Below are 21,776 nucleotides of genomic sequence, written 5' to 3' on the forward strand. Positions count from 1 at the left end.
CTCTCATAGTAGTGATGTATTTGCGGATCTTACAAAACATTAAGATTTGATTGATTAGAATATGCAGTAAATACAAATCATATCATTTTTCTTAGCTCATCAATAAATTAACGTAGGAAAAAAAAAAAAAAAAAAAAACATAGACAAAGCACGAGAAATTGCTGCGATAATTTGCTACATTATATACCTGATAAGAACTTCCTCCAGGGCAAAATTCTTCCTGAGACTAACATGACTATGTAACATAACTTCCGACAAAATTAGCCACTGATTTGGCGTTCTTGAGCCGGTATCATTTGGTTAAGTATCTTCAAGTAGAAAGAGGGGAGAAAACAAAACAAAGTATAATTAACCTTCTGGAAATGTCCTCAAGTAGACACACATCATAAAATAGTTGTCAAGAGAGTAGAAGGAGCTCATAAGAGATGTTGGCTAATATAAAAGCTAAAATGCGGATAACCCCTTGGTTATATTGCAATTTGAGCTTTACTCCCTCAATAATCAAAACTTACAGATCAGCCTATATTTACAAAATGTTGGCACTTGCCACAATTTTCTAATTAATCAAGGGATCATCGGATCATCCGTAGGTTTTGACTTTTGGACGGGATGAACCTCTTAACATACCAAGGTTAGGGACCCAAAATGGAAAAATTCAAAATGGTAGTGTATCACGCTTAAACCAAAACCCACCCCCTCCATTCCCCAAAAATGAAAAAAAGTCTGAGACCCGACATGCAACTTAGCTTTATAATGTATCAAGAGAGCGCATATAAACATGCTACATGATATCAACTACCAGGTTAGAATATGATATTGAGATTTAAACAAGCCGCAAGTCCCGGAATATGGATGTTTAAACATATGACCACATTCTCAATATGAGAAAAGGAAGAATAACTACCTTCTAAAATTGGCAGGTCACAATACCACCTTGAAAATGGCAGAGTGCGACTTGTTACATGAGAAGAGCAAAAAGGGTTCTTCAGGGCGCTGGAAGAATAACTTGACACGGCGATGTGTAAAATTAGCCGGCAGGAATGTCATCTTGGGCTGATAATTTCCCAAAGACAATTATTAGTAAGACGTCATGCTCAGGAATGAGTTCAAAGTTTGAAAAAAAAATAAGTGGATCCTAGAGAGAGAGAGAGAGAGAGAGAGAGAGAGAGAGACGCACTGCTGAGTATAAATCCCTGGAGCAGGCTCTGGGCTCGATCAGCCTGTTCTGGACTTCCAGATATTTGAACAATTTTTTCGGTCAAATCAGGTCTATCGTCAATAAGCGTAACGGTTGCTCCTGAAATCTGCTTTCAATCAAATAGCCACAAACGAATATTGTCAAGGAAACACAGTAGCATGCTTATTGCTGAAACAGACAAATTTTTAGTAGTTGCATAACCTCACTAATCTGTGCAAGCTTGCTTCTAGATCTCATCATGAGGTTTGGAACAGCACTCTTCGGTATGACAACCTCCAGCGTGCTTCTGGTGACTAAAGGAACAGGAAATCTGATGCAACACCAAAAGATTAGACTAATAAACAAGTGAAAAAGAAATTGAAAGAACAATGTAAAGAGGGAATTGTAGACCTTTTCAGACTACTTTGTCTCCCTTCGTCATCACCATTGCTGCCTTCTTGTTCAAATGACCCACTTGCACTGGCTCTGGTATCCTGGTAACAAAAGGGTTATAATAGACAGAATTAACAAAGGGATGTCAGAGAACAAAGAAAAGGGAAGTTCTAAAATCCAGGCTCTCTGATAAAGATCTACTAATGCCACTACACTTCATATATACTCATAAGATTCCTTTTTCTTTTCCCTTTTTTTTCTAAAACTAGAATTCAGTATTACTGGAGAAGGAAAATCATAATAAAAAAAAAAAGAAAAAGTGGAAGATGAAAAAAAAATGTTGTACTTAATAAATATACCTTTGAATGATACGAAGTTGCAGCAGTTTGCTTATGATGGTAGAGAGCTGCCCCTTTGCTCTCACCACGAGGTGAACATTTTGGAGGAGAATTAGATTCACGTCCAGCGAGGCTGCCAATTTGATTTAGGCCAGAAATCGATGCTTGCAGCATATCATTTGGTATACAGATGTCACGGTATAAATAACTGCGCAGCTTTGCAGTTACTTGGACTAGAGCATTTCGGGCTGCTCTAATCTCACCAACAATCTGCAAGTGGTAGTCAGTGTCAGGCATGTTGCTCCAGAATTATATAGCGATTAAGCTCTGTAATCTGAGAAATATGCATGCACAAAATATCATTTATAGAACTGCTCGATGTTTTGTATATTTGCACCTGTGTCCATGAAAATATACAGAATTTGCATAATACTCTTTTAAATATATTCACAAACCAAAAGTAAGTTAAGGACAAAATTACCCTTATTTTGCATCAATAGACCTTGAAAATTTAGATCTGGAATTTAAGGTGCCAAAGTAATTGCCTATAGATAGAGGTTATTGGTGCAAATGAATAGCATTATAATGACCATTTCATGATTTAGCGTTCTAACATGTTGTGACAAAAACGTTGAGCAGACGTGCATTACTTAAATATGGGCAATTTCCAATGGTATGGCACAAATTTCAACTTTAAATAGGTGTAGCATGTTAAATAGTCAACATGCAAAGACACCCTCATGAAAAGTTTCAACTAGAAAAGTTGACTAAATTCTTGACAGCCATAACAACCAACCTGTACAAGCTCATCAGCTTCCAATGCGCAAAGAGGAAGGTCCTCTTTTGGTAAGATCTGTATATTGGCACTAGTCGACCTCTGTATATCTAATAATGACCCATCCCTTCCCTCCAAACAGTCAATTTCACTCGCGGGGACAAGAAGCCTTGTTGTTATGATGTTATCCTTGTCCGGACCTAGGTCTACAATGTGAGTTTGGATATGCAATAATGCTTCCTGAGCTGGGAAAAGCTCATCATCCGGACCCTAAAGAGTAACCAAATAGATCTTAATCAATAAAACAGCTTATATAAGTAGCTCACCTCCATGCCAACTAAAATAACTTGGCACAACATTTTCAAATCTACAAGGGCTAAGACCGGCATAAAACTTGTTGAAAAGAATAATGCACTTACACAATTATGGCTCAGCATCAAGTAGTTATTATCACATAAGAATGAGATAGCCGACATTATCATGTATTGGAATTTATTGAAGAAGATCAAAATCGTACAGTAACAAAACCTCGGCATTGTAATTGTGCAGAAACACATTGTTTTCTTGACAACCTTGAAAGAAAAGCATATGTTGACAGACATATATGAATCAACATGCAAGAATGCAAGGTGGAGGAATATTTGATATAAAACAAGAGGATGTCATACAGCAAGGCGGAGGCTCCGTACGTGACAATCTATGCTTAAGAGCACATATGCTTTCTTGAATCTAACAGGAGAGTGAACAATTTTTCACCTTTACATTCAATCAACTATCAGAATAAACTTAAGCCTAGTTCTCTGTTGTTGTTATGGATGGTAGGAAACTATCAAGGTCCAATGAAATTTCAAGGTCTTTAATGGAATAAAGGGGATATCATGGTTTATACCTCTTTAGAAGTGATAATGATGACCCTTTCATCCGAGCCAGCAACAGGATCACTAACCATTACATCGACGCCGACATCATCTCGAAGCATGTCCATAATTCCATTTGATGATCCCACAAAGCTGTCTGCTTTGTTACTGGGGCACAGAATTCGGAATACGAGGTCCTCATAGGGAAATGTTTCTGAATGGTTGTTCGGTGGATTACCATCTGAATTAAAAGCATATCCTGACGGCTCTGCATCATAAAAGTTGTTCCTAACTCTATCCGGTCCCGCAGAATACCGCGAGCCCAGCTCAGCCTCTTCAGCGGCAGACAGGCGTATCCCGTTGTTCAGCAACTCCTCTTCAGGGGGGAAGTAGCCATCCGGCGAATGCATACGTCCACGAAAGGGACCACGGTCGCGATGCATGCTCTCTTTCAGGCGGTCCGAAATGATTGCTACAGCTTTCTTCACACAGCTACCGTCGCCAACAATCTGTAAAAGAAGGAAAGAGAAAAGCAGGCAATTGACATGAGACCGGCATTTTGATGGCTTCCCAAGTATATACGGCAAAACTGACTAATTAACATGATTATCCTGAAAGACGGCACATTCCGAGTGCGAAAATTCAGCATGTAAACTATTCTTAGTTGTTATATACAATTGTTTCAACGACTCGTTTTATTATATGCTCATTCTATAATCTGTAAAGTGTTCCGCCTCATCTACCTCAAAATGTAGGCCAGGGTTAGGGCAGGGTTTGCGGCAGTACCTGAACAACCTCCTCGGCGGTCGACACACAGCGCGGCGTGTACTGATCCCGGGGGAGGATCCTGATGTGCGTCCTCGTCTCCATCCTCATCTGCTCTATGATCTTGCCGCCCCTCCCCAGCAGGCACCCGACGTGCATCCGCGGCACCACGAGCCGCGTCGTGACCCGCCCCCTCTCCCGCTCCCGCTCCCTCCCGCCGCCGCCGCCGCCGTAGCTATCGTCGTCCGGCTCCCCGTCGAGCTCGGCGTCGACGATCCGCTCGTGGATCAGCAGGAGGGCGTCCTGCGCGGGGGAGACGACCGGGGGGCGGCCGTCGGGCTCGCGGCGGCGGTCGTCGGCGGTCTCGACGACGCGCTCGTCATCGCCGGGGGCGAGCTGGTGGACGGCGACCCAGGCGGCTGTGTCGCGCCGGACAGCCTGGAGGGCGGCGCCGGCGCGGCCGACGACGGCGGCGGCCTTGGAGTCGGGGCAGAGGATGCGGAAGGAGGTGGTGAACGCTGCGGGGAAAGGAAAAGGAGGAGGAGGCGGAGGAGGAGGGGGAAGCGGGGCGGAGGCGGCGTCCGTGGGGGCGATATTTGGAGGAGGAGGAGGAGGAGGAGGAGGAGGAGGAGATGGGTACGATGGATAATTTGATCTCCCTGGTGAACAAGATCCAGAGGGCGTGCACCGCCCTCGGGGATCAGGGCGAGGATAGCGCGCTCCCTTCGTTGTGGGATTCGCTCCCCGCGATCGCCGTCGTCGGAGGGCAGGTACGGATCCGCCGTTTTCCGATCCGTTTTAAAGTTTTTTATCTTGAGATTCCGTTGATTTCATCACGATTTGTGGGATTTGGGCGTTGATCTTGATGGATCTTACATATAAATGAGAAATCTTTGTGAATTTTGTAGAATTGAGAAGAGAGCATGGGAAAGTCGGCAACTTTGTTCTTAATGTGGCCATTTATCTAGGGTTTTTTGTATTATGGCAATGCTTTTAGTATTTTAATTCGAGAGATCTTTCAGATCTACTTGAGATTTAAGGTCTTATAACTTTGCTCTTGTTCACCCAAATTATCTTCGTAGCACCTGATGACATTGGAAAATTGAGTCCTATTGTAAACAGTTTTAAATTTGGGTACAAAAAAATGTAATGCTATGTTTGGCNAGAGACGATTTTGATTGACCATATTCCAAGCCGTACTATAGGTTAAGTTGGAAATAAACTTAAAAATTATGTTTGATTTGTTGTGGTTACTTCTGAAATTACGCAGATAGAGCTACAGATAGAAGTTCCATTGAAATAATGTAGCTGCTGGAAAAAATTAGTTACCAAGATTATCTCTCAATATCACATATACAAAAATAAAATCTGCAAATACAACTGCCGAATGCAAAGAACCAAAACAAAAACAAAAACAAAAACTAAATTAATAGCTACAACACTCTCAATTATACAGCCTTATAGGCCTGGCTCGTGGACGACAGACACATTACTTGCAGAAATTGCATATAACGTTTGTTTGGAAAAAGAAGAGTTCAATAAGAAATTGCGAAAAAGAAACATAAGCAAATAAGTAAAATTTATCTCACTATACATTGTAAGAAACTTGAGGAACAAAGATACATTCGCCGTTTTTGCACCCCACATCTCCGAATAAATGTTAATTATATCAGAATCCAAATAGTTTCAAATGATAAAAAAGATACTAAACAGCCTACTTGTCCATACTCAGGAAAATTGTCCAACATAAATATTAGCCATTTCATGCCAGGTTCATTAAAAAGAACAATGAAAAAACATAACAGAGCCAACGCGATTAGATGGGAACTGATATATACATATTACAGGTACAAACTAACGCAATAAAGGACAATTACAGACTTTCATCTCTTCTGGCATCTTAAAAAGGGCCACAGGTTCAATTTTCTATATAAATTAGCATTAATTGGCGCTCGGTGCAGGTAAAAAAAGGACCAAAGCTCTTCTTAAGCATGGATAAGCGAACGCCCAGTCTCCTCCACTGACGACAAGGAAGAGAGGAATGATGTATTTCTGAAATCTAGCTTGGCCTGAAAAGTTCGGGAATCAGACATCTGCCTCACAAATTTAGTAAACCTGTTCCAGGTCTGAGGTTCGAATAAGTTTTTGTTCATTCTCACATAGTTAAAAGAGAGAGAACTCTCATGGGCGCCGCTTGAATAGAGCCTCGAGCTCTTTATGACCTGATTCACTGAATTATCATCCAGCTTAGTGAGAGAATTTTCCCCTGTTAGTGGCAAGTTATACGCTCTAGCAGCTGCAACAAGTTGGCGGAGAAACCCTTCTGGACTACTCTTACGGTTTATCCTATCCTCCGGATCTCTTAAATCGAAGCACGTGCAGCATATAGTCATGTTATATCGAGCGAGTAATCGGGCAATAGGGAGGTAACCATCTCTAACTAAGGTATTATAATATCCCGCGGTTAGTTCAGATGGGTGAGAAGCCGTAGCATAATGCCAATGGATTCCTGCTATTTTTGCACATATAGAAACTCCGGTGCCCCAGAAAATTGAATTGGCAGCAATGCATAGCCTCTCCCCATGGAGAAGGAGCATGCCAGAATACCACTCGAGGAAGAAGCGACCATATGGTGTGTTCCAAGAGCCATCCTCGCTTCTGAAGAAATCTGTTTCCTCAGTATTTTCTTTTAAATGGCTAGTCTCGGGTGGACCCCTGTCTCCCCACTCATGCATTCCGACACGTTGCGCAGAGGCACTCAGTGATGCAAGCATGTACTGTCCAAGAGAAGAAAAAAGGTCAGATAATTAGGTGTTGGTTCACTTGAATACCAACCAAATAAATAAATCAATCAGGCAGACCAAGCATAACATCGACATAAAACTAAATGATTCTGGAATAGCATAAAAATTCAGGGTAAAGGAAAATCATATCACCAAACCACATTGTGCCATAGGGAATACACCATACATACATTCCTACATGCACATGCATGAACATAAAAATACTAAATCTGCTGACGCACCTTATCATAGCACTGGAATTCACCAAGTTCAGGTTCGCTGGTCGTTTCCATTAGCTTCTCGGTAGGGCATGAAGGATATCTGAGTTCACCTCCAGGACCCATCCCTACTTGAACTTCCTATACAATGCAGAATAACAGTAACCTAACAGTAAAAAAACCATTCAACCCTGTTGAATAAATACACTGAAAAAGGAAGCAAAGACTTACTGTTACAATAGACCCAAGGAAATCCTTGAAAGTGTCTCGGAAGCTCCTCATGAAATCCGAGTAAGCTTGAATCGGTGACCGGCCCTGGAGAACAGGAAGAGTATCGCATCCCAGTGAGATGTATTCCTTGTTCCTTCTCCTAAACCTGTCAGAATACGCCAAATTTGGCTCCTTTTCCATCTCTTCAAGTACCCATTTTGGAAGAGGTATCCTGTTATAATGGAAAAAACAAATAAAGTATATCATTGATATGAATGGTGAAGTATCTCAAGTGCAGAGCATGTTCGTCAATCTAACATACAGTCAGCATGTGTATTTGATTATGTTCACACTACATGGTGCTTTTAACTAAGACAGATTGGAGTAGCCGGTTTGAACATAATGCATTGAACCAGTCGGGATGTTAATTTACCATCGCAATCACTAAAACTACTCTGGCATCTTATTCAGCATTCAACTGGGCTTATATATAGCTGTAAGTTCATAAAGCACAGTTAAGTATAAAAAATTTTTCTCGTATACAAGAGTAGTGAATTCATAGACTTCACCAAACCAAACTGAATATTTTGTAAAGTGAGCTGGCGAGTAGGATATTCTAGCAACTCTAGCTTATGAAATTAGGATTAATCCCCCAAAAGATTCTCGAGTCAAACAAGAAAGATTATAGCTAGTGATAAGTAGATAGTCTTCATTTCTACTTTTCTGCAACAGTATACTTCATTTCTACTTTCTTGAAACAGTATACTCACTCCTAGTTAACAATCAGCCGCTAGTATCAAAAATGAACCCAATATCAAAAATGAACCCAAGAATAACAGTCACAATGGTAGCTACTTTACACTTGCAATTTATCCAATGTCCCAAAATAGCATAAAACAATTTAGTCATTAGTTTTCCTGTGTTTTCTTTTTTCTCTGCGGCAATTACTACAGTTTGCAGCCTAAGTTATGTTTAACACACTGGAGCGTCAAACGAAAAGAATTACACATGTTAGGCATAGTTGACCCATGTTGTTTGATACGTGCTCATGCAAGAACCTTATCAATAATCATATTAAAATATATCTTGATACTCCCTCCTTCAACTCATAATGTTTTACGCTAATCGCGCTGATGCTCTTGTGCGAACACATACAAGTTCTCCAGACTATTTTACTAGAGAAATATTGGCAACAAGGATGTGCCGACAAACAGCCATTTACTATCGACCAACACTTACAACATTGATGACTTTTAGCTATGTTGCATGGACACAGACACAAGAAATGTGGTATGACACAACTTCGACTCTGAAACTCGACTAATCTAACAAAATTAGGACAAATATGATAGGGGCACAATTACTAAATAAATGTTTCTTGTTTATATGTTTTCTCAATTACAAGAAGTATCCTTTTTTTCATAGTTTCTTAAATTAATAATAAATAGTCCCTAGAGGCCCTCAATCGCTGTGTTCATGGTGGTGGTGGTGCTGGTGGTGGTTGATTAAGGAATTATCGACGAGGTTGAAGGGGTCTTCGGGTTGAACTTAGAAGTATAGCTGGGAAATGCACTTTTAAATTGATGTGATCACTCCCATTTGTTTGGAATCTATTAAATATTGAAGTGGCAGTCAAAAAATAAAAAAAAAACAACTTACTTCTAAGAACTTGACTACCGCATGTAGTCGAAAGTCAAGTTCTCAAAACTATGCTTTTTGTATGCTTAGGTCCAATCGAACACTCCCAAAGGTTAAGACTAGGGATTTAGCAGCAAGACATGTCTTGGGTGAACTTAAGGCGAAAAAATATATTAACAATTGTGTGCATCACGTCCCTACGAATTATAAAACTTCAGCCACATCCTAAATGGATCTGCCTTTGTCCATGTTAAAGAGTAGGCAAATATGAAATCTCATTATTGCATTCCTACGTTGGAGATTGATGGGCATGCATCCATAAAGAGCTAGAAGGAAGAGTGTCCAACATGAAAAACATGAAACGATAACAATTATGGAATGCTTGGCTATTATTACCGAAGTTGCATTTTTCTAACCAAATCAACATCAGTAGAAGTATGCTTTGGTGATCCTTATTTTGCAAATACCAACATGTTAAAAAAAGTATATCTAAAATACCACCATTTCTGATAATATCAAACATTATGTAACTCGAGAATTGCAGTATCATTGGCATGGGAGCTGCCGAGGCCCAAGACCGGCATGGCGTTGCATGCTGACAAACTTCAGCATAGATTCACTTTTATATGTTAGCATGGTGGCAAGATGGGCACTTGCCTAATATGCTAGACAGTGCCAATTAACTCAAAAATCCTTGACGTAACTAAAATACACTCTCTACTTCATAAAATGAAGAGCTATAATTTATAGCTCCCTTGTACTTAATCAATTTAGTTAAAGTTAATGCACAAAAAGGGTTTACTGCTAAAGCATGTTAGCTCGAGTAAGGGCATGTTTGGCATGATGAAGTTGTAAGCATGGTGAACTCGCATCTCCACTCATATCAGGGTAGACAAAGTCGCAAGTCCAAGCCATGCACATTGCTTGCATGCTCTTATTTGCCGTAGTTGGAATGTCACAAGTGTTGGCCATGTTCCAATGACAAAAATTAGTTGGCATCGAAATTCCTCAGGCTAATGGAGCTTCGCCCCGATGGAGTTTCACCCTGAGCTCCACCATACCAAACACGCCTTAAATGAGCACAAAATTATAATAACTTGGTTTCTGGAAAAAATAATTCCTGTTTTCACTTTTTCAAGCATAAACATCAGCGACTAAACTTCGTACTATACAAACAAATTCTGCACTTGTATACCCATCTGCATAACAAGATGTCCAAACCCTTATATTCGCTTTCCACCACGGACATTCAAAAAATAAAATAGAAAAGAGACAGATACTTAAAATATCAAAAATAGCCTCCATTGCTTCACAACTTCCTTTGAACTCCCTTCCTCTCCCCTCTTTTTCTCCTTCACCAAGACCCAAAGATCACAAAATTGTGCGAAGGAATAAAATGGAGAAGAAAGTGATGGTTTAGTGTGAAACAAGGTAGGATGGAGGAAGACCTTCCGCCTGAAGTTCAAACAAATCCACTTGGGCTGCCTTATGCGTCAACCATGCACCATAGCAAATATGGTTAGGCGCTTACCACCTTCCAGGTTGAGCCATTAATTACAAATCACGCATCTGACAGAGCACAACCAATTGTTTCACAATTATAACAACCTCTCCCATGTTCCTAGGTCAGTAGGTAGGTCCACTGTAGTTGTGGACCCACCTCATCATTGTCATCTCCATTCGCCACAGCTTCTCTCCATCCTCTTGTCCACCTTACTTACAAAAATAATATATATGAATTTCAGGAAGATCTAGGTACCACCAAAACTTCCAATAGTATTGCCTTCAGTAGTCTCCTCAGTCTTTCCTGATCCTGATGTTCCTCAAGATGGTCGTCTTTTGTCGTGCTGTCAATAGGGGATCCACTTCTGAGTTGTTGCTTTGTTGCATCTAACCTGTCCTCTCAGCACCTTGGACAGCACAGAGTGTAACAATGTACACAACCTACGCATGCACAAAAGCTACTGTTTTTTTTTTACTTTCTGGTTTATTAATGGGGAAAAGCTTTTTATACAATTAAAGTGTATCTAGGTACTTTCTTCCTACTTTTGACGTCCTTTCGGATGTTCAAATTTTAGAATTAGAGAGAAAAGTAATTTTCAACTTATTTCAAAGGGATTACTTGTACTTCAGCTAATATTTTTGTTATAGATTGAAATCTTGAATTGCAATTGAAAGCTAACTAGCCTATTCTTTGGGAAATATCTCATGCTTCTGTTAACCCAAAAGATCTTGAGTGCTCAGTTATTTTTGTAAAGTTTGGTTTCCATCAAATGTATCCCAAAACTATCAAGCAATTAGTTTTGCTCAAGACCAAAAAGTAATCTTCTGATCAAAAGTAAGAAAAGTCACAAGACAGTATTCAATTAACTATGACGTAAACTACATAGCGAAGAGTAGTTCAAAAAGAGTTGATATTACTACCGAAGGATTAGAATGTTGAGGCTTTGTTATCGTCTTTGAATCAACTTTAACGGGATATTATTTCATAAAGGTTTATGTTATTTCCTCTATAATCTGCTAGGTATAATCTGCTAGGTACTGCCGCTTACTCTTCGGTGATAAGGCATTTGAATTTATGGTCAACACCATTAAACATGATCTAGGGCATTTGAACTTCTTAGGAACCAAATTTCATGATATTGTCATTTATTTACCTACTAAGCTGAGCAATTCGCAATACTTGAGGATTCGGCTGACTAGGAATTTGTTGTAAACCTCTGCACTCAAGTGTACACCGGATCAGCACAGATGTCTTCGATGAAGAAGCTCCGAGGAAGATTGAGAGGTCGACGCCCTGCTCGTTGATTTGAGTTCCACTGTAGCACTTGATGAAAGTGTTTAAACCATCTCTTGTATTTCGGGTCTAGCAATTTGTTTCCAGAAAAAAGTTTCCACATAAATTTGATGTGTACTTCTCTCATTCAGAAGTTTACTTGCTTTCCATGACTTCTTGTTTGAGTTAATGGTGCTAATTCTTATGCCTGGAATGTTATGGATATTGTGTATACCAAGTGTTTGATAATTTGCCTCACTTACTATTTTTAGAGATTACCACCTATTCACCCCCTTCAGGTGGTCAGTTAACCTTTGACCTTGTCACTAAATAAGATCCTTAATGTATTAAAAAAACTCCAGTGAAGATCAAAGTTTACAGACACAAAACCCAGGGAAAGGCAAATATTGGCAGCTTTTTGACGAATTATCTTTAATCCTAATTTTCCATTATTAGACCAACTACTCGTTTAGGGGATCAAGAAAGGGCCCAGCATCTCCGGCTGGCGCAAAGATCCGAATTCCATAATAAATTCTAACCAAATCCATGACTCTACTTAAATGCAACTGAATTATTGATCAAAAACTCCTTTTTGCATCATCACATACCAACTAGGAAAGTGTTTCATGTCACTGAACTCCAGAGACATGGGTCATGCGCACTTGCATGCGCTCCGGATTGATCCACTACAAGCAGCAAAATTAAGAATATGGTTACTATAAATGGAATTTCATCACGTTCTCCTAATCTGTTTGCCTTTCTAAACATATTGCTAGATATATCCATAGTGAAGTGAAACAATACCACCAAGCTTTCTTTTCCTTTGTTTTCTGAATTGGAGTAATCATTAATTCAATTCACAAAAAGCACAACATAAGATCATCAAACTCTAGAAAGCGAAACAAAGATGAAAAGATAAATCAAAAGCGTTTAAACTCAAGAATTGACGACGAAGGGTTCAAATTGGGGGAAGAACAAACCAGAAAGGATCGCCGGGGTGCGCGCCGCAGCTATGAAACCCCATGATCGCGCGCACCTTGAGCCCGTGGCGCTGCGCGAGGGCGACGAGCTCGAGGTACCCCGACCAGTCGTACACCCGGGGCCCGTCCCGCTCCACGATCCCCCACCAGCACTCCACCGCGACGCCCTCGACCCCCGCCGACGCGAGCGCCGCGAACGACGCCGCCATCGCCCTCCGCCGCGCCACCCGCCCCGCGGCCCCGACGGCGTCGGCGGGGAGCGCCACGAAGACCGCCGCCCCACTCCCCGACCGCCGGGGCGGCGGCGGCGCGTGCTCGATCTCGCCGCCCCCGCCCGATGAGGAGGAGGAAGAGGAGGAGGAGGACGACGACGACGACGACGAGGACGAGGAGGAGTCCTCCAGGGACCCGTTGGGGCTCTTTGAGGAGCGGACGCGGGAGGCGAAGAGAGCGCGGCGGCGCGGCGCAGCCGCGAGGAGCGGCGGGGCACAGGCACGGGCTCTGGCGCGGGCGGCGGCGGCGGTCGAAGGCGGCGGCGGTGGGGCGGAGATCGCCGCCATACGCTTCGCTTCTGCGAGCTCCTTCGATAGAGCTTCGTATTGTGTACGTACACGAAAAAAAGTAAGGAACAGCGAAAAAAATTAAAATAAAAAAACAGGGGTGGGTCTGGGTTTCGCTTCGTTCACGTTTGTTTCGGCTCCTTCTGACGCCTCTCCGGTACAGAAACGGAAGCGAGTGGAGTGGGTGCGATAGGAACGAGGTGCGGGGCCCACGCGCATTATCGCTGACGTGGCAGTCCCCGCTCAGATTGGCGCTGGGCGCAGGGGCCCGGTACCTTTTGTGTGACCCTGGACCCCATCCTTCACATATAGGATATAGGATATGTTTGGTTTCCTAAAATTACTTTGAATTTTTTTTTGGTTTGAAAAGTATTTTTTCTTTGTTTAATTGCTTGTAAAAAAAAATATAGAAAAAAAAAAATTACAATTTTTTTGAAAAAACGGATTTTCGCTTTTCGCCCACCGTCGGCAAAAACGAAAATCTCTAGTAAAAGACACGGCTCATAGCCGCTCACAAAAAATGCGGTCCACGAGAAAGGTTGGTTCTCGTGGACCGCATGAGTGGTCCACATCACTCCCTCTCTCTTTCTCTATATATATATAGAGAGAGAGAGAGAGAGAGAGCTGAGCTGGAATGCTATCGGTAGCAAATGAATTTCGTCGTCATTCATTTGTTTTCGACGATGCAGTTTCCAAATCGATGATCGGCATTGTTGAATATGATCTATACCACTTGAAGTATTTAAAAATCAAATTTTAAATTTTTTCGACATCATTGCCCTAATGATGAAAGGATTTCAAATTTTATAATTTTAATAGCAAATATGAAACGTTTTCTCGTTTAGCGGTGTAAAACTATCCAAATGAATTGAATATTGATTAGAAAATTTTTTAAACTGTTTAGAACAAAATTTATACTCTCGATATTGATTATAAAATTTCTATCATCCCTTTTTAGAGGATATTCATTTTCAGCCATTTATTTTACGTCCACTTGATGGACAAGAGAACAATATTGAAAAAGTATGAAATTTGGTTTCTAGATACTTCAAGTGGTATAGATCATTTTAAATGGTGTCAATCGTCGATTTTGAGGCTCCATCATCGAAAACAAATGGGTGACAACGGAGCTCGTTTGCTACCAATAGTATTTCAGCTCATCTCTCTCTCTCTCTCTCTATATATATAGTTCGGCTACTTACTCTTATGAGTACGATCACCCTTGAACTTATAAGTCGTTTTTAATGATAAAGCTTCTGAATCGACGATCCATATTGTTAAACGTTATTTAAAGCATTTAAAACTTCTAAAAATCAAACTTCATAATTTTTCGATATTATTTACCTTACGATCAAAAAGTCACAAAATTGACAATTTTTAACGGCCGGTATCTTGCTAGTTTAACGGTGTAAAAGAATTGGAATAGATTGAAGTTTTGATAAAAAATTATATTCAGTATCTAGATAAATATGAATAACTCTGATCTTAAAATGAAGAATTCGATCATCAATTTTTAGGACGTTATTCAATTTTGATCGTTCATTTTATACCCGCTTATTGGTCTTTATTATGATTTCGAAAAATTACGAAATTTAGTTTTTAGAAGTTTCAAATACTCTAGATTATATTTAACGGAGTGGATCGTCGATTTGGAAACTCCATCATCGAAAATAACTTATGAGTACAAATGGCTCTATACTCATAAGAGTATAGTAGCCCTACTCTTTTTCTCTCTCTTTATATATATATAGAACTAGGTTGGTATATTATCGATAGCACGGAGGTCTCCGTGCTAGCAAATTGTTTTCAATAATGCAATTTCCAAATCACGATCGACTCCGCTAGACTTAATCTACACTATTGAAAGCATTTGAAAACTAAATTTTATAATTTTTCTAAATCATTTGGCTAGTGATCAAAAGATTTTAAAATTAATAATTTTAATGATCGATGTGATGCGTTTGTAAATTTAATAGTGTAAAATAATCCAAATCTAATAAATTTTTATAAAAAATTCTTTTCACTGTTTAGAATAAGATCAGTAACTCTAATTTTAAATTCAAATCTTTTATTATCATTTTTTATAAGATTTTTATTTTCAGTCGTTCATTTTTAGACTACTCGTTTGATAGGTTAATGATGTCGAAAAATTATAAAATTTAGTTTTCAAATACTTTCAATAATATAAATTAAGTTTAATGGTGCCGATCGTCGATTGAGAAACTGTATCATTGAAAATAATTTGGTAGCATGGAGGCCTCCGTGCTACCAACAATAGTATCCCAGCGGACTCTCTCTCTCTCTCTCTCTCTCTCTCTCCTCTCTCTCTCTCCTCTCTCTCTTCTCTCTCCTCTCTATATATATATATATATATATATATTATATATATATATATAGTTCGACTTAAATACTATAGATAGTACCAAGCGCTTGGACTATTGAGTTTTCCGCCGTAGATTCAACTCTTTGACTATTTTTACTTGTTAGATTATACTATTCAACAATAAACTCACTCAACCGTATGGACCCACATTATCGTAATTGTACATTTTTTCATCCAAGGGCCTGAAAACCTAATAGCGTCAATAGCTTTGGTCTATTTATAGTATTCCAGCTAGTTTTATTTATATATATATATAGGAGAGAGAGAAGGGGGATTGGGGAGTCCGACGGAGACGCGGTCCGCTTGGGGAGGCCCCCGTGTTGTACTTGAGGGCGGTCGCCGTCGCGGCGCATAGGGGCTCCGCGGAGAAGAGCGATCTAGAGAGAGAGAGAGAGAGAGAGAGACTGTTGAGCTGGAATACTATTGATAGTATTTCGCCTCTTTTGCTATCAAGTTTTTAACTATTGAAGGAGAAATTGTAGAGTTATGATGATATTAGTCTCTTAGAATTGAATGGTCCCCCTAAGGTTGAGTGGTCCCCACTAGGTTATAATATTGAATTCAATGATTAGAAATGATCAAAGAAATTGATCAAAAAACTAAAAATTTGATAGCAAAATGGGGTAAATACTATTAATAGTATTCTGGCCCAATTCTCTCTCTGTATATAGAACTAAACTAGAATATTATTAATACCACCAAGTTATTGGTGCTATTAAGTTTTCAATACTTGAAGTGAGGGATGTACGGTTAGGATGATAGTAGCCCTTATGGTTGATCATAAGGTAGATCTAACAGTGGAAAATTTGGTAGTACCACCTGTTTGGTGATATCGATAGCATTGGGAGGTGACTATATTATATATATATATAATATATATATAATATATATATATATATATATATATATGCTACTATGCTATTAATAGGCACAAAGTTATTGTGCTACCAGTTTTGGCCATTGGATTAAGAAATGTGTAGTTAGGATGATGTGGGCCTCTAGGGTTGAGTGGATGGTTGGTAGCACAAGTGCTTCGTGCATTAATAGCATAGTAGCCGGACTATATATTATATATATATATATATATATATATATATATATATATATATATATATATATATATATATATATATATTATATATATATATATAATATATAGTTGAGCTAAAATGCTATTGATAGCAAATGGGCTTCGTTGTCATCCATTTTTTTTCGATGATAGAGCCTCCAAATCGACGATCGCACCATTGAACATGATCTATACCGCTTGAAGTGTTTAGAAATCAATTTCAAATCTTTTTGACATCATTTGACTAATGATCAAAGGGTTTCAAAATTTGTAATTTAATGGTCGATATGATGCGTTTTCTCGTTTAACGGCGTAAAGATATCCAAATCAATTACATTTTCGTTAAGAAAATCTTTAAACTATTTAAAACAAGATCTATACTCTTGATCTTGATTACAGACTCCTATCATTATTTTTTAAAGAATATTCATTTCAGTCGTTCATTTTTGTGTCCACTCGATGGATAAGAGAACAATATCGAAAATATATGAAATTGATATCTAAACACTTCAAGTGGTATGGATCATGTTCAACGGTGCCGATCATCGTTTAGAGACTCCATCATCGAAAAACAAATGGGTGGCAACGGAGCCATTTGCTATCGGTAGTATTCTAGTTCAACTCTCTCTTCTCGCTCTCTCTCTCTCTCCTCTCTCTCTCTCTCTCTCTATATATATATTAGTATATATATATATATATATATTATTATATATATATATATATAGAACTAGGCCGGAATACTATCGATAGCACCAAGCTATTGATGTCATTAAGTTTTCAGCTCTTGATGAAAAAAATGTATGATTAGAATGATGTGGGCCTCTTAGGATTGAGTGAGTTATTGGTTGAATAGTATTAACGTAACGATACAAATAGTCAAAGAGTAAATTTAACGGCAAAAAACTCAGTATTATCATACGCTTAGTGCTATCGATAGTATCCCAGCCGGACTATATATATATATATAATATATATATATATATATGCTACTATACTATCAATAGTACCAAGCCTTTGTACTATTGAGTTTTGACCGTTGGATGAAAGGATGTGCGGTTAGATGATAGTGTTCCCCTAGGGTTGAGTGTGGTGGTGTTTAATAGATAATCTAATGGGTAGAAATGATCACGGGAAGATCTAATGGTAGAAAACTCAATAGTACCAAAGGCTTGTACTATCAATAGTATAGTAGCCGGACTATATATATATATATATATATATATAGAGTGCGGCTAGGATGCTTATGGAAGCACGGAGGCTCCGTGCTTCTACTTTGTTTTCGATGTTCAGACTTTCGAATCGACGATCGACTCCGTTAGACTTGATCTAGAGCATTTGAAGTATCTAGAAAATAAATTTGCGATTTTCGATATCATTTGCCTAGTACGAAGTGGCTCAAATCAACGGCTGATAAAAATCCTACAAAATATGATGATATGACAATAAATTTTAGATCAAAGTTATTGATCTTGTTTTATATAGTATAAAGAATTTCCATTAAAATTTCATGTGATTTGGATATTCTTATACCGTTAAACTTGCAACCGGCTCACCATCGGCCGTTAAAATTATTGATTTTGAGCCCCTTCGATCACTAGGCAAATGATATCAAAAGATCACAAAATTTATTTCTAGGTACTTCAAATACCCTAGATCAACTCTAACGGAGCCGATCGTCGATTCGAAAGTCCGAACATCGAAAACACTTGGAAGCACGGAGGCTCCGTGCTTCCATAAGCATACCAGCCCACTATATATATATATATATGTATATATATTATATATATATATATATATATATATATATATATATATATATATATAATCTATATTATATATACACATAGAGTTTTGTTAGAATACTATTTGTAGTAAACGACTCGCGTTTATTACCGATTTGTTTTCGATGATAGAGCTTCCAAATTGATGATCGACCGTAAACCATGATCTAAACTATTTAAACTATCTAGAAATCAAATTTCACACATTTTCGATATTGTTCTCTTGTCCATCAAGTGAACAGAAAAATGAATGACTGGAAATGAATATCCTTCAAAAAATGATGATATAATTTTTATATTTGAGATCTAGAGTATAGATCTTATTTTAAATAGTTTAAAGAATATTTTTAATAAAATTTAGTTGATTTGAACTCTTCTATACCGTTAAACGAGCAACGCACCATATCGGCCATTAAAATTATAGAATTTGTGACCCTTTGATCGTTTAGTTAGTGATGCTAAAAATCATGAAATTTGATTTTTAGATAATTTAAATGGTTTGATCATGTTCAACGGTGCAATCGTCGATTTGGAAGCTCTATCATCAGAAACAAATCAGTAGTAAACCGAGCAGTTTACTACCGATAGTAGTCCAGTCAAACTCTATATATATATATATAATTGCTCATATGCTTTTAAAAGTACTAAGTTATTGGTGCTTGTAGATTTTAGCCATTGGATTAGAGAGATATGCAGTTAGGAATGATGTGGGCCCCTAGGTTTAGTGGGTGGTTGTTGAATAGTATAATCTAATGGTTGAAAATGATCCCAGGAGTAGATCTAACGTAAAAACTTACAAGCATCAAGTGCTTGGTGCTTTTACAAGCACCATAGCTGGACTCATACTATATATATATATTAGAGAGAGAGAGTTCGGCTGGATACTGTCGATAGTACGAAGCATTGGTGCTATCAAGTTTTCTGCCGTTAGATTTACTCTTTTATCATTTTATCCGTCGATTATACTATTCAACTAACCGCCCCGCTCAACCCTAGGAGGCCACATCATTCCTAATTATACATCTTTTAATCCAATAATAAAAAACTTAATAGGCACCAAATTATTGTGCTATTAATAGTATTCCAGCCTATATATATATATATATATATATATATATATATTATATATATATATATATATATATATATAAAAAGAAATAAAAATTATTATACATATTTTATATTTTTATTATAAATATTATATATTTCTTTATATAGTATTGTATCCATATTATATACATATATTATGTTTATATATATATATATATATATATATATATATATATATATATATATATATATATAATATATATATATATATATAATATATAATTATATAAGAAGATGAAAAATTATTATACATATTTTATATTTTTATTTATAAATATTATATATTTCTATTATATAGTATTGTATCCATATTATTACATATATTATATTATATGTTTATCAATTTATCATATTATATAAATTTAATATATTTAATTTATAATAATAATAATAATAATATATATTTTAACAATTAATATAAATAAATAATATATAGGGTATATAATAAAAAAGAAATTCCTTCCAACTAAACAAGTGAGGTTGAAAACTTTTTTTCTTTTCCTTCCAATAAACTTGTTACATAGAATCAAACAGCCCCTTATCAAAAAGTCCTACTTCGTAACATCTACATCACATTATTTATTCTTAATTGAATTATATTTTTTAAAAGTATGTAATAAAAATATTCTAAGAAAATAATGATAAAATAAGTGAATTTCAGGAGAGTTTTTTGATTGGATGAGAGCATCACATCAACAGCACAAGTGTTGCATTTTTAGATATTTCTAGTCACTGATTAGGGTGAATTTGGACCGTCCAAGCAAAGAACGGTGGAGGTTGAACAGCCCGCATGCGATGCTGTTGGAATGGAAAATATTGTACTTCTGGTAAAAACAAGGGAAAACATCAAAAACCTATATATTGATTCGCACTTTTTCATTTTAGTACCCTGTGATTTAAAGTGTATCAAGTTAGTACCATGTGGTTTCGCACTTTCTCACTTTAATACCCTATGGTTTAAAGTGTATCAAGTTAGTACTATGTGATTTTATTTTTGTATCAAATTAGTACTCTATGGTTTTATTTTTGTATCAAGTTAGTACTTTGTGGTTTTTAAACCACAGGGTACTAAAGTGAAAAAGTGCGAAACTATAGGGTACTAACTTGATACACGTTAAACCATAGGGTACTAAAGTGATAAAGTGCAAAACCACAACCGCAAGGTACTAACTTGATATACTTTAAACCACAGAGTAGAAAAGTGAGAAAGAGTGAAACGACAATGGGGTATTTGAAGTTTTCCCTAAAAATAAAGAAAAGAAGAAACTGCTACATTTCCGGCCTGTACTTTTGGGGGAAGCACGTGGCCCGATAACGGCCCTCCTGACCGGGGAGCTCTCCCTGATGCACGAAGCAAATGTAAACTACAGAATCACAGTCTACAAGGATCTGTTGGGAAGTTCTGCAATTTAGAATACTTTTAAGGCATGTTTGACGCACCTGTTTTAGACTATAGAATCAAAATAACATTTATTGATTTCGATTGTTGTTGTTTGCTTTACAAGAATCGAATTTCGAATCTTATTCCATTCTGGAATGGAAATGACCAAATTCATTTATAGTTCAATCTGATTTTGAATTCCAGATTGATCCATTCTAAGATAAATTGTTCAAAATCTTCGTTCATCAACACCTCCTCCTCTCCCTTCATTACTTTTATATTTCTTAATTAAAATCCTCTCTCAAAAAATTTATATTTTCATTTTCATTTTCATTCAAATAATAAATTAAATATTTTTGAATGATTCGTCGTTCTATTTTCTATTCCAATCCTATTCCTGCACTAACTTTCCCAAACCGTTAACAGAGAACAGTTTTTAAAGCGTAAGGTGGGGCCCAACCCGTACAACAGGCTGGGTGGAGGCTTTAAAATCGAATTGTTCCTTTTTATTCAATATAAGCCCAGATCGGCCCGGAATTTTATTAGTGATCCATTACAGCCCATTCAGGGTCTATGAGGGCT

General features: G+C 37.8%; 2 protein-coding genes across 2 annotated transcripts; both read right to left on the reverse strand.

The window, feature by feature from the left end:
* On the reverse strand, window positions 725–5,091 carry LOC109710284 (RNA-binding KH domain-containing protein RCF3; the record flags this gene model as incomplete). The annotated part of the gene is made up of 8 exons (XM_020232792.1): window positions 725–1,053; window positions 1,178–1,304; window positions 1,400–1,508; window positions 1,589–1,671; window positions 1,930–2,178; window positions 2,705–2,953; window positions 3,573–4,049; window positions 4,327–5,091. Coding segments are annotated over 8 exons (2,085 nt in total), but the record flags the coding sequence as incomplete, so codon positions are not given.
* On the reverse strand, window positions 5,937–13,607 carry LOC109710837 (beta-amylase 1, chloroplastic-like). Its single transcript, XM_020233619.1, has 4 exons — window positions 12,911–13,607; window positions 7,538–7,748; window positions 7,331–7,447; window positions 5,937–7,082 (listed from the first exon to the last, which is right to left on the reverse strand). The coding sequence occupies exons 1-4, from the start codon at window positions 13,468–13,470 to the stop codon at window positions 6,291–6,293; spliced, it is 1,680 nt and encodes a 559-aa protein (XP_020089208.1). The 5' UTR covers window positions 13,471–13,607; the 3' UTR covers window positions 5,937–6,290.

The sequence above is a fragment of the Ananas comosus genome, linkage group 5 (genome assembly GCF_001540865.1).
Source record: "Ananas comosus cultivar F153 linkage group 5, ASM154086v1, whole genome shotgun sequence".
Lineage (NCBI taxonomy): Eukaryota > Viridiplantae > Streptophyta > Magnoliopsida > Poales > Bromeliaceae > Ananas > Ananas comosus.

What these genes read in the sequence shown, in the direction of transcription:
- LOC109710837 (XM_020233619.1), bottom strand. Translation starts at nt 13,470, where the DNA reads ATGGCGGCGATCTCCGCCCCACCGCCGCCGCCTTCGACCGCCGCCGCC. An exon ending in CACCCCGGCGATCCTTTCTG is followed by an intron (nt 7,749 to 12,910) that starts GTTTGTTCTTCC and finishes CCATTATAACAG; the next exon opens with GATACCTCTTCCAAAATGGG. An exon ending in TCCTTGGGTCTATTGTAACA is followed by an intron (nt 7,448 to 7,537) that starts GTAAGTCTTTGC and finishes TGCATTGTATAG; the next exon opens with GAAGTTCAAGTAGGGATGGG.